The sequence below is a fragment of the Lygodium microphyllum genome, chromosome 23 (genome assembly GCF_053477565.2).
Source record: "Lygodium microphyllum isolate KBCC chromosome 23, Lygodium_microphyllum_v1.1.10, whole genome shotgun sequence".
Classification (NCBI taxonomy): domain Eukaryota; kingdom Viridiplantae; phylum Streptophyta; class Polypodiopsida; order Schizaeales; family Lygodiaceae; genus Lygodium; species Lygodium microphyllum.
In genome coordinates this window covers 24888626-24906984 of record NC_141157.1, presented here as the reverse complement: position 1 = coordinate 24906984, position 18359 = coordinate 24888626, and the positions used below count along the sequence as shown (strand labels likewise).

The following is an 18359-nucleotide window of genomic DNA, read 5'->3' as shown; positions in this document are numbered from 1 at the left end:
AGAGAGAGAGAGAGAGAGACACACACACACACACACACACACACACTTGTGGTCTTCAAGCTTGCAATAAGAAAGACAAAGCAATTCATGCTCAGCATCTAGATCAGTGATGGAGAATCTGCAAGAGACAAATGGTATCGATGTGACCTTTCTCGACCAGCATTTAGGGAATGGAAATGACCAACTTCTGCCGGATTCAGACAGTGACTCATTTGCGGAGGATTCTGGTTAATTGGCAGAAGGGGATGAGATAGGTAAACGTCAGAAGATGTTGGTTGCAGATCCGCTATTATGCGGCCTAAATTTGCCTCAACTAGAGGTCCGGGCTGATGGGTCTCTTCAGTTCATGCTGGCCACTGCCAATCATCTTATGCCCGATTATGTTCATGCTAATGAGAGTAAAGCTAACTCTTTTCCGCAAGGGGATCATGTAGATGCAGCTATGGGACTGGTTCTACAGCAGATTACTGCCTTCCATGAGAGGGCAGCCATCTTTTATTTTACAAGAAGGACTCCCTTGATTACAAGGATTTGTACTTGGCGGCTCTCTATGCTTATAAATGTTCAACAGTGCGAAGAAGATGCTCCAGGGCATGTGTAGGCCCCTCTTGTTGAAGAGATTTATGATGGCCCCAAGGGGTTTTTTGAGGTGCTTTTTTGCTCCTCGGAAGTGCAATCATTCATCATGCAGTGCATCCCTTTGTTTTTGGATGGGAACTAGTTGACATGGTCCCTTGGAGGCCCATGGTTGAGTTTTAAGAGGTGTTGAGGTAGGCATATCCTGTTTGGGTGGAGGTGGTTGATTTCCTTGCGCATCTTTGGAGACTCCTCCCTTTGGTCTTCAGAACGTTAGGCTACGTGTTGGTAGAGCCTCGCCTGTCTTCCCACAATCTGAACAGGGCATGCATGCTTCGGGACACTGGAAAACCTTGCCCGACCAAAATTCATTTTTCAGGTTCCAGGACTGCAAACCTTGGTTTATGAGTTGAAATGGGGTTTTTTTGCAGGACACTGTTTCCGATGCGTCCAATTGGGCCATTTTATTTCGGAATGTGACAAAAATCCGGAGGTTTTGCAGCAATCTATAGATTTAGACATGGATATGCAAGATCACCATCCTCCCCACATACATCAGCAGCTTCAAGCTGATCTGGAGATGCCTCCCCAACATGGTCGTGATGAAGGTAAAAAGGAGGCTCCTCAACTGGGCCGCGAGCATACTTCCCTCCCGATCGACCGAAATGTGTCTTCTCGGGAAGATTCTTGGGTATTGGTGGTTAGACGTAATGCAAGACAAGCATCTCGTTCGGCTCCTGCCCATCCATCGCCACACCCTATCACTCAGACCTTTCAATGCAGAGGTAGGGGGTTTTATATAAACCCTCAATCTTCACGTGCTCTGACTGGGGATGATAAAAGGAATTCCAATTCTACTTTGCACTTTGATATGCAAGGGAGACTTGTGCCTCCTAGGGATGTTTTTCGTTCACAGCAACAACAGTTTTCTTCTTGTGCTTTGCTTGCTGGTTTGCAAAGGGTGGACCTTGTAGATGTAATCTGAAGCGAGATGGAAATATTTCAGGCAGCCAAAGCTCTAGATGTAAAAGGGAAAGGAAAAGCGGTGGCTCAATAGTTTTCTCATTTCCGATTTATTATGAGGATTGCTTTGTGGAACATGAAAGGTATCTCTTCGCGTAGTAAGCAGTATCGGTTGTGGAAAAAGTTGTGTTAGTTGGAAAGTGAGATGTATTTTGTGTGGTGGAACATAAACATCATGCTTTGGCTGGATCCTTCTATGTTTATAAGGATTATGTTGTTTTTTTCAGTGGTCGAGATCCATATCAATTTGGAGTTATGTTGGCTGTCAAACCTTGCCTGCAGCCATCATTGGTTTCTCAAGACCCTGGAGGTCGATTCGTAATTCTGGAAATACTGTATGAGGGAGAGGGTTTGTGGTTGGTGGGTGTGTACGCTCCTTCCACGGTAAGGGAGCGTCGTCAACTTTGGGATGACTTGCGCTGCCTTTCCATGGCTCGCGAAGGTTTTGTCATGGGCAACTTTAATGCATGTCTATCTGGGGATCAGGCTACTTCTCTGCACTCGGTTATGGATGGTCTTGAGCGACAGGCTTGGGACGCCCTTGCAATTGGATCTTTAAAGTAGAAGATGTAGTCTTGGATGTATCCATCACAATCTGGTTATACCTATCGATCTTTGCAACATCCTAACACCTGGGCCAGACTAGATTGGATATATATTTGTCACGGTGATTTCTTTCTTCCTGCAGTTATTGACATATGGGTGGAATGGTAGCATGCCTTATCAAATCACTACCCTTTGGTCCTGGAAATGACCCATAGACCTGTTCATGTATTTAAGGCTCTTCTTGCTCGCTTGCCACTTCGTTTTAATCAATCTTTTCTGCAGCAGAATCAGTTTTTGGAATATGTTCAGCAACTCATCGCTTCCTTTAGCTTGAAGGTCCTATCTAGAGGGAGGGATGCATGGGCTATTTTTAGGGACAATGCCCAATAAGAATCCCGTCAGTATGGTATTCAGCAGGCTTCCTCTTTACGAGCTGAATTGCGGAATGCCCAATCTTTATTGGTCCACTCCTTGTTTTTAAGTCAGTTAGGGGATTCTAATGATGAATTGATCACATGCATTGAATGGTTGAAAGGTAGAATTCATTCTCTTCAAGAACAGGAATATGCAAAATACAAGTTGTTGGCCAGAACAGAAGCTTTATACGATAATAATTGCCAATCCCATCGATTCTTTGCTCGCCTGCACCAGAAATATTCTAGGGAAAATATTGTATGCTTAATGGATGAATAGGGTGTTATGGTGATGGATCTGGCCGTCATCATTCGTATGTGTGTTGACTTTTATAAGTCCTTGTTGGGACCGCAAGAGAATTCTTCTGATGCTGTCCTCTCCACTCGCCACTATATTTGTGAGTTGGTAAGCAACTAGGTCAAACCAAAATGGGTGGACTTAATGGAGGCGGATATTTCAGAATATGAAGTGGAAGAAGTGCTATCCCATCTACCCCGTGCAGCAGCATAAAGACCCATTGTCTCGCCTGTGCCAGCAAGTGTGGAACTCTGGTACCATGCCATTCGATTGGAAGATTGTTGTCATTCGGTTGTTGCCCAAGGTTCCCTCCGCTACCTCTTTGGAACAATGGAGACCTATTTCCTTTACGGGTTCGTTATATAAAATCTTCTCCAAAATCATTGCGAATAGATTGCAAAAAGTTTTTCCACACATGGTTCATCCACGTCAATATGGTTTCATTAAAGGTCGGAATATCATGCATAACATCTTGAATGTTCAACTGGGAATTGACTATGCTAAAGCTTCAGGACAGCAAGTGGTAATGCTTCGGCTCGATATTGAGAAGGCATTTGATCATGTTAGCTGGCCTTTCTTGCAGCAATTATTGTCCACAATGGGATTTGGCCCTCGCATGGTTTCTCTTGTTGACACTACTGGTCAGGGAGTTGTAGCTTGTATTGCTCTTAAGGGAGGGATCATGGAAGAAATTGCCTTATCTCGATCTCTTAGGCAAGGCTGCCCCCTCAGCCCTTTGTTGTTTGCTTTGGTCACTCACCCAATGCTCTCATTGTTGGACAAGTTGGCTAATCAAGGTGAGATAGTTGGCTTGACTCTTCCCAGTGGTACTCAACTAGTGGGTCAATCTTTGGCAGATAATTCTTTCATGTTCCTTAAGGCTGATTGCACTAATGTTAATCGGGCAATGGTGGCATTGAATCTTTTTGCTTTGGCATCTGGTCTTCATATTAATACGTAGAAATCTACACTTCTCTCCTGTACGGAGACTGATCTGCAGGCCTTGCGCTGGCATGGAATTGTGATCCCAAAGGGAAATATAACCAGACACTTGGGATATCCTATTGGGGTGGAGGTAGCACCCCGGGCCTTACTGGATTGGATGGCCTCTCGGATTCATGACAGGTTCATGTATTGGAAATCTCAAGGCTGGCCTTTACATGTCAAATTGAAAGTTTCTCAAAGTATTATGATCAGTATGATATCATACTTCTTGCCACTCCTTCCTTTGACTAAGAAGCCGCTTTTGGATCTTGTTCAGCCTATCAAGTTTATGTTGGGGAAAAAGAAGGGGAATCGGTTGGGTCAGGTTTGGATTTCGTGGCAGCATGTGACCACGCCTAAACGAATGGGGGGAGCAGCCCTGTTGGATGTTAATTTGCATATGAAAGCCTTGAGGTTGGCCCTTTTGCAGGCATTATGTGTACAGAGTCATCCTTGGTCGGACATTGCAAAATTTTTCATTGAGAAGATTGGTATCTCTCATGGTAATACGGTTATTTGTGCCTCCTGGTGGCATGTGCTCAACTTCTTGAGAGCAATTAAGACCACCGAGTCTTTTCTCCTTTCTCATTTAATTGCATCCTGGCAGGAGATCTTATGTTTTTTCAGTTTGCCGCCCTCTTGAGACTCACAAGGAGGCAAATTCACTGCAAGGAGAGGTCTTAGCCTCCTCCAAGTTGTTGGATTGGCCAGACAAAGATTTGCATAGACTCAAGTTTAATCGAATGGCTCATTTGGGGTTGTAGATAGTTTTTGATGGTGTTATTCTTGGGCAGTCCCGTCTTTATGTATCCATGACGTGATTGGAAGTTTGTGATTCCAGATGATTTTGAGAAGAGGTTTGCTAACCAGATATACATCTAGTGTGCAGCCAAAAGTGGTTTTTGAGCCCACTTTCCCAAGAGACCCTCTAGTCTAGTAGATTGTGAAGCTTCCTCTCATAGTCAATTCTTTCTACATGCATATCATTCTTTCTACATGCATATCATTTAATTCTAGCAAGGCATGCTCGACTTTGTGCCCTCTCTTTCGTTGGACATTTCTACACTTATTATTGTGCATATTTAGCATGCTACCTATTGGCAGTAGGAATACCTAACAAAAGCACACAAAAAAACCCATAAAAGCACTGACATGACCTATTGTTTTGATCAGAGTGGAGACTTGGATAGTTTAGCACTTTCTATCTTGGTTGTCCCTCTTTGGTTGGGCTTGTCGACCAGCATGGAGGCATGGAGGCCTTTCATTTCATAGGTTTTCAGTTGGACATGAGTATAATTTTTTTTTTTCTTTCGCTGTTTCTCCTCCCCCCATAGCTATTGTCATGTTGGGGTGAGAGGGGGTGCTAACTTTCCCTTTTGTTGTTCGGTGGTAAGAGGAAGAGGTATCCTTCTCTTGGTGCTTATAGGATCTTTGGCACATTATACGAAGTCTTTTTTACCTTCATATCATCATCATTTGTATCTTGATGATTCATACTTGTAAAAGGGTGCTTGGGCAAGCAAACAATTCCCCTATGGGGCACTGCTCAAGTAGTACCACTGCATTGTGCAAAGCATTCTGTTTGAGCACAACATTTTGCATGACCCCTTGCATCTCCCCATGCATTGGCAGTGGTTTGGATGAGGGAAAGCCTATATTTGTAGGCGCCCATCGAAGGATGGAAAGTCCTTGCATTTTGTATCATGTTTCCCTTTTCCCTTGTCAAAGGAGTAGTTGACTAGGATCCACCATATTGGCATCATCTCACATTGAGACAGTCTATGGCAGACATTTATGGGAGCTATTCTCTTGGCTATACCTTATCACCCTAGCGTTGCATTTATACAGATTCTATTTATGGAGTATGTTTAGTTCCCGGAGATAAGAATTACACTGCATCCAAGGCATAGTCATGTTTGGGCCTAAGAGGGAGTTTTGAGCCATTAGTATTAGGGTTTGCACTAAGTCATAATTATGGTGTATCCAGTTTCCTTAAAAAAGCCCCAAAAAGCAATTAATGCAAAATTATAAAAAATAAATGTCTTCATTTTTGTCAATAGGATAATTGCATCCCAAATCCTCTGTAATAGGAGCCTTCTGTTTGCACATCTTGATTCCCTAAATCAGCCAAGTTCGTGGATCGTCATGCAGTGCTGTGGGTGCTATTTGGGAGCTCTCCACTGCATCATTTACTGTGTAGCTGCGTTTGCAGCCTTAAGTCAATCTAGATGACGAGGATGGTCGACTTAGGACAGCAGCTAGATGGTCAAAACATAGCCTTTAGGATGGCAGCAACTGCAATAGGTGGTAGAAGGAGCTAAGAAGGAAAACATAGTAGTAGATAGTCCTCCAAAGGCTAGACATCAGCTCTTAAGTAGCAGATGGAGCCACCATTGGCAGGAGTGACACACCAAGAGTAGGAACGACAACAATAGAGGGTGTGGATGGTATTGGCTTATGAATCCCCCTCAAGCCTCCTCAAGATGATGGTCAAGAAAAATCTGTATAATCCCCATTATTGCTCGATTTCGTGTTGTTATTTGTGATACTCTATCAGAGCTAGGTTTAATTGTCGAGCTTCACACACATGAAACCTCTTGATGCTATTTGAGACGTACATGAGTCTCATGATACTCTTCATTCCTAAGGTATCATCCCAACTTTAGCTTAGAGAAAGAGTGGGCAAGTTGATAATGGAATGTTATCTTAGCTGTCAAGTACAATACGCTATTATACGATAAAGTATAGTACTAAATGGTACCTTGAGAGATTATAAGGTACTGTACAATATTAGTACGAAAAAAAACTTGATTTTAAAAAAAACTGTAAGTGATAGAACACATGTTTAAATTTAAAAAAGCAATGCCATTACAAAAAGTAAAATGAATACATGAGGTTAAAAGCCAAAATTGGCATCTACTAGGTCCTTGTCATTGCATGTGCAACATGCGATACAAGAACATCATAGTACATATATGGATCATAGATCATAGGTAGGACATACAATGATACAAAAAAGAGAAAGGCCTATGGTGAGCCAAAATTGCCACCAAAAGATAGGCCTCATAAGTGACTTTGTCCTCCAACAAGTGGGAGAAGCAAATGCCACATGGCTTCTTTGATCTACGTAGCATTCAACATCTGTTGCTAGCCCCTATAGGATGTTTCCCTGTTGTCCCCTGCCTCCTAGAGCCCTCTGTTGGCTGTTGCAGGTAGCCAATTGCTATTTCTCTACTGAACAAGTGATCCAATCTTCTCTCTTTCTCCCACTAGCTGAAAACTGCATGAATGGTTGAGACACAACCCCCATAAAAATTTTCTCAGTTTGCACGAGTATTTTTGTCAAGTGACAATTTTCTAAACCCAATTTTCAGCATTAGCCAGCCATTAAATCAATTTTAAGAATTAAATAATTCTGGATATCAATTTCGCCCCTTTTGACCTTGCCCAAAATTCAAATGTGCCCATCCATAATTAAATCAGCTAGGCCATTTGCAACCTAGAGTGGTTCCCACCCTTTGTTGGCCCTTAGGCTAGCATTAATTAATTAATTAATGCTAGTCCCTAGTGTCACCACTAGCACTTATTAGCCAAACAATTGTCCTAGGGTCAAAACTGACACCACCTGACCAGAAAAGCCCAAGTAGCATAACTAATCAAAACTTTTGGCTTTGACACCTATTGTATTCTCCAGGTCCTTGGTCTGTTACCATAAAATAACAGCTATGTGCATCACATGTACTAAACAACGTTGCACATTTAAATAATAACTTAATCAAACATTATCAGCAAGATTAAAGCATCTCACAATTTGACGTCCCCATGACAAAATCTCTTACTTTGATGACTCAAATTGCTAGCAAATACTGAAGGGAGCTAAGAAATGATTGAAGAACGAGAGAGAATGCTGTGGACTGAAAATTCAGAGATTTGTCATGATAACTTGGTGAAATTGAGCTACTGATTTACTTTTCCAGCCCCAAATAGATTCACCAACAGCAAAGGGAGCATCAAAGACTATAGTCTTTAGGAGAAAGTGCATGAAGAGTAATTGCTAGCTTCCCCTGGTCAAGAATATGCAATCATCTTTACCAAAATGGTCTCTAATGGCTAGGAAATGGCCTCATGTTGTGCTAAGAAATGCATTTAGTCACTTAAACAGCCCAAAACATACTTATTTTAGGCTTATTTTAGCCAAAACCCTAAAACAGGGAGCGGATCGAGAAATTAAGTGGGAGAGGATCTACAACCCTGATTTTCTATAAATTGGCAGCCAGCCCTCCACTCTTTCACAATCTCGTTTTTGCAGGTTTCAGGTGTTACCAACTTGCAGCCCACACCACAGTCACGGAGGACATCTCAGCCCTTGCTGTCCATCACTGTTCCCTCCTGTTTCAAGCCCTCCACACACTGATTGCTACTGTTTCTGCCTAGCGACTTACTGTTGTTCATCTGCTCTACTGTCGTACAATCTATTACGTCAGCAAACTGCTCCGTTTGCAGACTCCAGCTGCCGCCCTGACAATGTTCTCTCTCCTGTCTGCAGTCGATGCAGTCTTTCTCTCTCCTGCAGACTGTCCTGCCTGCGTTTTCGGTCTTTCTCTCTCCTGCAAGCTCCGTTTTTAGTCTATCTCTCTCCTACAGGCTGTCTTGCCTGCGTTTTCAGTCTCTCTCCTGCAGGCTCCGTTTTTAGTCTTTCTCTCTTCTCCAAGCTGTCCTACCTGCGTTTTTAGTATTTCTCTCTTCTGTAGGCGCTGTTTTTAGTGTTTCTCTCTTCACTGCTGTCTACATCAGATCCAACTTCTCACTGTTGTGTTTGCTGGTGTTCGACATCCGGAGGTTGCCTTGCTGCAATTCGGGATCTGTTCGGAGTACAACACACTCTCCAGCTCCTTATCCCTGCCTTGATCCTAAAGATACAGGAATTCGAGGTTCGGTATTCATTCACTGCATAGTATGTTTGCTGCATGAGCATCGTATTATTAGTAGTCATATCAGTTCATTTATTCACTGTGTTCATTATCTCTGAGTTACTCTAACCCTAACTCTAACTGTGTTTTTTTTATCAATCTGTGCTTTATCGTACGGTTTTTGTTTATGTTTCTGTGTTAGGGTATTTTTCTTTACATAGTATCAGAGTCTGGAACTCTTTGAGAAACCTAGACCTTTGATCTGAAAGCTCTTCACAAGAAGCAAGAACAACAATAGGTTCAAATGTCTTCGAACACATCAACACCGATTCAGTCTCCAGATCAGCCTATGCCGAGAACCAAGCGAGAGTGGATCGATCAGCTTGCTCCAGAAAGTTTCGACATGGTGGGAGAAACATCTGAGTACATGGAAGAAAAGATAGGCAAGCTAACCTCTGAGGAATATAAACTGATCATAGTCTATCGACAAAAAAAGATTGAGGAGCTCGACCGAAGGATTGCCCTTCAAGAAAAGCTTCTAAATGAAGATATGCATGGATTTCACTCTTCAGATGTTACGCGTAAGTCTGATGATGTTGCAGGGCTCTTCCATCCTCTCCGGTACAATGTACTTTTGATTCATCTTTTGTGCCTTCTTCGTTTACCTCTTCTATTTTGCAATATACTGGTAGAGATCATGTGGAAGAAAGAGTCCAGTCTGTTGACTACGGAAAAGGTCCTCTAGAGGACCAATTCTTGTATGTTAACACACGTCGCGGGGATTATAAGAAAAAGCCAGGTTTTTTTTTTTTGTCCTGCCTTCTTTTCTATCTACTTCACATGATCAGAATGAATTTGGTGTTCCTTTCACTTCATTACATGATGTATCATCATCTTCGCAGTTTCATTTTCAGTCTTTAAATGATAAAAATAAACAAAAAGAATCTGCAGCTCATACACCTCACTTTCAAAACCCACCCATCCCACCATATTCTTCCGTTGCTTCACCACTTCCATTTATATCATTTACATTTCCATTTCAGACACCTCATGTCGCATCGCACATCACTCCGAGGGATTATGGAAACATAGGCACATCCTTTAGTACCTCATCCTTCCCTCAGTCAGGTGGTGTTCCATCTACCTCATACACACTTTCGGGATCATTGCAGCCTGGGTATGCCACTTAGTCTCTCCCGAGTGTGGATCAGGTACCTCCACAGTTTGCCTCCATGGCATTGCCTAGTAGACCTTTTAGTCATAATGCTGTGTCCCAGCCTTACTTTGGACAAGGCTACTGTGTCCCAGTGCCTGTATCTACATCGGCACCTTATGAAAACATTCATATTCCAGTGCCTCCGTATCAATCGGCACTCATTAGACACTCACAGTCTACTTCTGCCTACCCACCTCTTCTCCCTCCTTACTCTTATTAGACACTCTCACCTCCACCATCTTTCCCACTATCATCTTACTCCACCCACGAGACACCTCATGGTTCTAGCTCATCTTCTGCCAAGAATGCATTTAATGACAAGACTCGTTTTAACGGGTCAAACTTTATTTCTTGGTCGAATTTGATGAGACATGCCCTTGATTCATAGAATTTATGAAATCTAGTGCAGGGGTTGGAACACGAACCCGATCCCGCATTTGTTTCATACGAGGTCGTCTGCTCGTGGAGGGCTAGGAATGCCTCTGCTATTATCGAGTTGATCCGTGTAGGAAACAACTCCTCGGTCAAGATTTAGACTCAAGGTTGCATCAGTTTTGCCACTTACAAGGGTTCGGATCTGGCTTCGTAGGACAATGTATATCATGTTCCTCAGCTTGGGTTGAACCTGTTATTTGTTCAGCAGCTTTGCCGGTTGGGACGAGCAGTTTTCTTTATAGTGACCACAGTCGAGGTCCTTGACTCTCTGACTCATTTAGTGATTGCTCGCGGTGAGGCACAGCCCAATGGCATATACCACATGATACACTTTTTGACCGAGCCGACCACCGAAGGCTCCGTGTTTCATAGCTTCCAGGCCTTAGCCACATCTCGGGAGCCTACACACAATGAGCGTCTTTGGCATTTTCACTTAGGGCATCTTGGTTATGACTCACTTTATGAGTTCTCACGTCGTAAGCTGGTTGGGGGCCTTTCATGCCTGAAGCTAGCTCGACATGTTTGTAAAGCCTGTCAGCTCACGAAGCAACACCGTACCCCATTTCCTCAGCAGTCACATAGAGCTGACGAGTCTCTTAGATTGATTCACGTTGATCTTTGTGGGCTGACATGCACTACTGCTTTGAACAACGCGTTGTACTTCTTTTTTATAGTGGATGATCATTCTCGATACATGTGGGTGTACTTTCTCAAGCATAAGTCAGATGCTTTCACATATTTTTCTGCTTGGGTGCTGTTGGTTCATAACCAGACTGGTTGTCGTGTCGGGTACATCAGCAGTGATAGCGGTGGTAAGTTTATCTCCCACGAGTTTTCCGAGTTTCTACAAAAGCATGGCATTTCTCGCCAGCTCACCTCTACTAACTCTCCCTCTCAGAATGGAGTCGTAGAGCGTAGAAATTGCACAGTCATGGAAATAGCACGCTCTATGCTGTTGGTAGCAGAGCTTCCTAAGCGCCTTTGGGTCGAGGCTATTAACACTTCGGTATATATCCTCAACCAGTGCCCAACTGCGGCTCTTTCTCAAAAGACCCCGTATGTGGCATTTTTTGGCTCTCGGCCTGTTATTTCCCATTTCAGAGTCTTCAGGTGTCGTGCATACACACACACGCCTGATGACAAGATAGGTAAGCTTACCACTTCGGATCAAACACGGCCAGAGGCCATGCTATTGATCCTATTGTCCACTTGTCGAAGGATACCCTAGGACAGCCCTTCGATGCACACACCTATTGTTCTGTTGTAGGAAAACTTCTTTGGTTAATTCACACTAGGCGAGATTGAGCTTACTGAGTTAGCATACTCAGTCAGTTTTTCACAGCACCTAGGATGTCACATTGGATTGCATGTCTTCGTGTGTTGCGTTATTTGCAATGTACTTTTTCTTATGGCTTGGCATATGGTTCTGGTTTATGTTTGCAGGGGTACACTGATTCTGATTGGGCAGGAGATCCCGACACGTGGCGTTCCCATGGCGTCCACCTCTTTACCTTGGGCATGGCTCCAATTTCTTGGTCCAGCCGTAAGCATGAGACGGTGGTGGCTTCTACGGTTGAGGCTAACCATTGGACTCTCTTCGATGACACCACCGAGGCCATCTATCTGAGGAGTTTACTTGCGGCGCTTAATTTTCCATGTGACTCTCCCACAGTTGTCTACTAAGACAACCAAAGTGCCATTGCTCTTGCGGGCAATCCGATCGTCACACCATGAACATGGCATGTGGGAGTCCACTTGCACTTTTCCAGAGAGCAAGTTGAGCTAGGCACTATTCGCCTTCATTAGATAATTTTGCAGATATCTTGACCAAAGCAGTCAACCGGCCGGTTCTTCAGTACCTGCTACCCAGGATCGGCTTGGATACACCCTCCCCTACTTCTTTAGCTTGACGGGAAGAGGGTGCTTCTCTCTTGCTTTCCCTTCTAGTTTGAGAGGGGACGACTCCTACTCTTGATCATGACAATGATGATGCTTACAGTTTTTTAGACATTACATTTACTTATTCTTTTGTATTGTATTATGGGCATTTGTAACTTCATCCGCACTATCAGGATGACCTGATTGTGAAAGGGCACTTGGACAAGTGAACACTTCCCCTGCGAGGACACTGTCCCAGTGGCACCGTTGCATAGCATATTGCATGAGCATGACATCTTGCATCTCCCTTTTCATTACCGTATGCATTGGCATTCTGTTCATGTCAGCATGCATCTTTGCGCATTTATCCCTTTTCGGTCTTTTGAAGTGGTCGACTCTAGGATCCACCATATTCGTAGCATAACACACGGCAATTCTCCCAAAGGCAGTTTCCCTACTCTTGCTTGTTTTGCTAAGCCCACCGTTTTTTTTTGCCTCTCACATATTCAACACATGATTGGTACATACACTCACTTTTATCATCCTTAGACACTTATCCTCGTCAGTGCGAGGGATTGGCTTTAAAACTCTCTTTATCTTTTCCTATCTGTCACTTAATCGGCCGTTGGCCCTATATTACTTATGTATTTTCAAAACACTTTTTTAAAAAAACAAACAAACAAACAAAACAAATAAGTCCATTGTTGATTCCATCCGCCTTTGTAGGCCCTTGGGCAGCCGACGAGTACACTTGGTCCAATGCCCTGACCTCTCTAGGGTGATGACTTGGGCTCCCTTGGTAAGATATCTATTGCCTCTGTAGTCTTGGTAGGCCACTGGGCAGTCGACGTGCACCTTTTGTCCGATGCCCTAGCTGCTTTGGGGTGGGACGCCTTGGGGTAAATCAAAATTTAGGCTAGCCTACTTTTCTCGCCTTATTTTGGGCCTAAGAGGGGGTGTTGTGCTAAGAAATGCACTTAGCCACTTCAACAGCCCCACAATATGCTTATTTTAGGCTTATTTTAGCCAAAACCCTAAAACAGGGAGCAAATCGAGAAAGTTAAGTGGGAGAGGATCTAGAACCCTAATTTTCTATAAATTGGTAGTTAGCCCCCTACTCTTTCAGAATCTCGTTTTTGCAGGTTTCAAGTGTTACTAGCTTTCTGCCCGCACCCCAGTCACGGAGAACATCTCAGCTATCCATCCTGTTCCCTAAAGTCTGGCAACTGTTTCTAGCCCATCCACACGCTGATTGCTGTTGTTTCTGCCTGGCGACTGCTGTTCATCTGCACTGCTGTCGTACAGCCTGCCACACCAGCAAACTGCTGCGTTTGCAGGCGCCAGCTGTCGCCCTGACAGTTTTCTCTCTCCTATCTGCAGCCGTTGCAATCTTTCTCTCTCCTGCAGGCTGTCTTGCCTGCGTTTTCAGTCTTTCTCTCTCTTGTAGGCTCCATTTTTAGTCTTTCTCTCTCCTACAGGCTGTCTTGCTTACGTTTTTAGTCTCTCTCTTGCAGGCTCCGTTTTTAGTCTTTCTCTCCTCACTGTTGTCTACATTAGATCCAGCTTCTCACTGTTGTGTTTGTTGGTGTTCAACACCCAGAGGTTGCCTTGCTAGGATTCGGGATCCGTTTGGAGTACGACACACTCTCCAGCTCATTACCCCTGCCCTGATCCTAGAGATACAAGAGTTCGAGGTTCAGTATTCATTCACTGCATAGTGTGTTTGCTCCATGAGCATCGTATCATTAGTAGTCATATCATTTCATTTATTCACTGTGTTCATTGTCTCTGAGTTACTCTAACCCTAACCCTAATTGTGTTCTTTTTATCAGTCTCTGTGCTTTGTCGTACGGTTTCTGTTTCTGTTTTTGTGTTAGGGTATTTTTCTTTACACCCTTCAACGGAATAGCTCCAAAATGTAAAAATGAGATTTCTTTCTCTCTTTAGCCTCAATTCGGCTTTCCCAAATTTAGATGGGTAAGTTTTGTCGAGGGGCAGCCTTGTAATTTCAATTTCCAGCATTATCCAACTTATTAAATTAATTTTCAAAATTAACATTTTGAGAATTAATTTAATAATTATTTTAGTGCTTAGAAAATCAATTTCATGAGTCAATGATTAAACTGACTATGCGAATTTGTCTCCCAAGTATATCCTGAGTACAGTTATTGATCCTTAGATTGGCATTAGTTAATTAATTAATGCTTAGTCTCTAACGTTACCAGTGATATTAGTGGCCAATAAATTGGTCTAAGCCCAAATTTGACACCAAGTACCACCTAGTATCTATCGGGCATAACTTATTACAACTTTTGCCTTCGGCATCAATTGATATCTTGGGGTCTTGGGTCCCACATTGTGAAATAATTGATATACACCTCACATGTGCAATTCACATTTGCACAATTGATTAGCTTTTAATTAAATGCCAAGCAAAGCAATAAAATTTCATGTCCTCGTGATGACAGTCATTCTTAGGCAGATGAGTCTTATAGATGATTGGCATAATCTTTTGAACTATGGTAGTCTCTTTGCCCATGTGATGAGGGGTCTTTAGGCCTTGATGATATGGCGGATTGATGAGGATGATAGTATGGGTGCATACATGGCAACATCTACTACATCAATGTTCCAATGATGATGTGGCGGATTGATGAGGATGATAGTATAGGTGCATACGTGGCAACATCTACTACATCAATGTTCCAAGGCACATGCTTTTTAAGGTGGCAAAAGCAGGCGGTTATGTCATGCTTTCGACAAGTGTGATAAAGATGGCAATTATCATTTTCAAGGTGGAGTTCAAAAGTAAAGGACTATGTCGATGGGGGGGCAGCAAAAGCAGGCCATCCTAGGCTGAGAAGCAGAAGTAGAGCCATGTAGGGTGAAAGGTGGAGAGAGCATGATGCTTTAAAGCTCGCCTAGGAGCTAAGATAACGAGAAAGGGCATTGTTTGTGGAAGGGGACGAGGAGGATAGAAGTGTCCCCAACAAGCATAGGGAGGACATGGTGATGATGACCGAGTAGAGCCGGGGAGGGCAGAAGTGCAGTTGGCATTGTGTGGGTGGTGCTGAAGCTGAGGTTGCAAAATTGGGGAGGTTGAGGTGGCCACAAGTGTGAAGAAGAGGAAGAGGAGTTTGTGGAAGTGATGACACCAAAGGAGGCTACACGTGTGCTTGCATCGAAGGCCTGATGATGTCCAGAGTGTGTTCGTGGGGTGGAGGCGGCTTGTGGATTTGAGTTGTCCTTTCAAGTTGACAAGACCTCAAAGTTAAGGTCTACTCAAAGGATTGTTTGAGAGCTTCTACTTGCCTACTACCTTTCAGGTTGCAGAGGATTGTATGGCTGATGCTATTTGTATGTGAGCCTTGGGCAGGGAGTGTGATTTACTTTGATAGAGATATCTAAGTGAATTGTGTTGTGAACACACCCTTATACACCATGTTCCATAGTTTGTGCTTTAGTGTGGGCATGCCGTCATACATCATGTTCCACCGATTGTGGCCTAACAATTGTGATGTTGTACCCAATTTTGAGCTACAAACAGGTTGTATTTTCATTCTAGATGAGAACTCATCTTTTTTCAATTGTCTATTGAGTTGTAGTGTGTCATGGATGTGTGGTTTTGGAGTTTCTTGCATGCACTAGTGCTTTGGGGTTGTGCTCTGTTTTTTGTTTCTTTTCAGCATTGCAACGAAAATAATGGAATATGGTTTTTCTAGTTGTGAAGGAAAACCTATGTCAGTTGCATCATGTCTTGGAGTATCCCACCTTGGCATCACAATACACCTTAACACCTCCCCTCAACTGGCAAAGCAGTCTACACCTCAATATCCTTTGTATTTTTGTCACAGAACCCTCAATTTGGGCACCACAATCCCTTAACTCTCTCACCCGATCCCAATTGAGAGCCCATCCCACTTACATAACTCAAATGCACTCACCATCCCCACTCCAGATAGCTAATGTTCCCACCTACCCACTCCCTGCTTTCCATGCCCAGAAGCAGCGCTTTTGGTGTCTAAGCACTGCCATGGACAACATTGACAGAGCCCATTGTGCTGCATCTGTGCCAACCTACTGCCAACTGTTGCGGAGGTGCTTGTAGAAAGCACATCCGAGAAGGCTTGGCCATTCTAAAAGCTCCGACCAATGTCTCTAGAAGCACGTCTGAAAGGCTTGGCTACTCTATCAGTGCCGGTTCCTAGTGGGGCCTACTCATCATCGTCCTGCATCAGAATGCTGTGTATGTGCTGCAGTAGAAAGTATACTAAGAGTTGGTTGCTCTCTTAGACTCCTGCCACGCGCTTAGTCACTATTTACACTTGTCATTATAATTTTAGTAAGTACGACAGAAAAAGAGCATGTGACACGGTGCAAACTTGACCTATTTGACGTCCGGTGATAGGTCTACGTGTGGCTGCACTTTTTCAATCCTCTGTTTGGGGGAACTTTTTCAATCCTCATCAATTCTCTTGTATATGAGGTAAATATGTGTTGTCATATCATTCACGTCAGATGGCGGCTGAAAATAGGTCACGACGATATAATAAATAGGCCTAGAAAAAACATTTCGATATTGCACACCGGCAGAGATCGATCAAATTACATTGGAGGATGTTTGTGTCTAAAACGATAGTCACATGAAAATACAGACAATTGTGAGGTAGATCCTGTTGTATATTATGCTACAACATGCGGGGGGGGACATGATAAGTAGCAACAGAAGCTGGAAGGTAGCAAAAGGCTCAATTAGTTAGGAACACAAGTGGCCAACCAATGAATGACGCACTGAATGGGTGTTTACATTAGATTTTAACTGTGTTGCCTTTCTTAATGACAGGGTGCCATCGATTTTGACGAGGATCTGGTTGCAAACAGTGAGCGCTCACTTGAGACTCTGGTGTTCATGGGGATGAGTCTTGGAATCTCACCGGGGATGTCCAAGGAGGATCTCGCATCAACGGAGCGGCCTACCATCAGAAACAGTGTGGTTTCCCTGGACAACGAGATTGCAAGGAGAGGAATCAAGGCATCCCGAAGCTTCAATGCTCGCGGGGCGTCTCTTGGAGAAACTGAGGAAACTGACGACATCATCTAACCTCCGAAATTGTCTTAAAATGAATTCCTCCTTGCCGAGCAGCCCGCTGAAGAGAAGCACCACTCCACAACGGCTCATAAACGCTCGGTTTTCCCTGAGCAGTCGTCGAGTTGTTATCTAATCCAAACGCTTGAAATGGGAATTGCTTGGAACTTATGTGGAGATTACATGTAAAATGAATTTCACATTTAATTTTGAAATAGAAACTTTCAAATTATCTATACATTTTCCTTAAATAAAATGCATCCTTTTCTTTAAATTCAATCTGTAAATAATCTCTTTACGTGGCACCTTTCTATATGTAAGATGTGTGACAGTAGTCTTTTCAAAGTCTCTTATGCCAAATCCACTCAATATACATATATGTTTATGATTGACCCCCCGAGGTATCTCTCTTGCACAGACATCAGTACCAATGAAGCTTTCAAAGGCTTCATTTCCAAGTGTGCTAAGGTCTATGCCTTGGTCACACCACACTAGTCATAGTCACAAGTGTGCTAAGGTCTATGCCTGGGTCACACCACATTAGTCATAGTCATAAGTTGTAAGAGGGATATCGCTCAAAGTTGCACCTACCAAAAGGGTTTTTAACTCTGACAATTACAAAAGTTTCAAAAATAATTATATTACTTGTTCTCTTGGAAATTTTACTTTTTTTTGTAGCTACAATGATATTATACAAGCTTGAATACTATGCCACATTTCTTGGCAGTAAGCACTTTGCATGGACATACCCGCGATACTTAAAAGCTTCTTTACGTCACATTAGCCTCACTATGGGAAAATTCCAATTGATTTGTTTGTAACTTATCATAAGTTTGTAGCAATAAGATGGCATTCCACATCATGTAATGAGAAAGAAAGTAACCATAGAGTTTGTTAATTATTGTTAATGATAATAGCATCCATGAAAAATGAAGCAAGCAAAAGCTATCAAATCAAGTCTCAAATTGTCAAGGAAATAAGGCTATTAAGGTTG

At 43.1% G+C, this 18359-nt stretch overlaps 1 protein-coding gene across 3 annotated transcripts in view; it reads left to right on the top strand.

The window, feature by feature from the left end:
- Positions 1-17639, top strand: part of LOC148015979 (phosphatidylserine decarboxylase proenzyme 3-like) — a 220187-nt gene extending 202548 nt beyond the window's left edge. For all 3 annotated transcript variants that reach the window (XM_087664264.1, XM_087664263.1, XM_087664265.1), the window contains one exon: positions 17123-17639. In XM_087664264.1, the coding sequence (XP_087520390.1) occupies positions 17123-17380 (258 nt within the window). In that variant the 3' untranslated portion in view covers positions 17381-17639. The remainder of the gene's footprint in view (positions 1-17122) is intronic.
- The last annotated feature ends 720 nt before the right edge of the window (positions 17640-18359 follow it).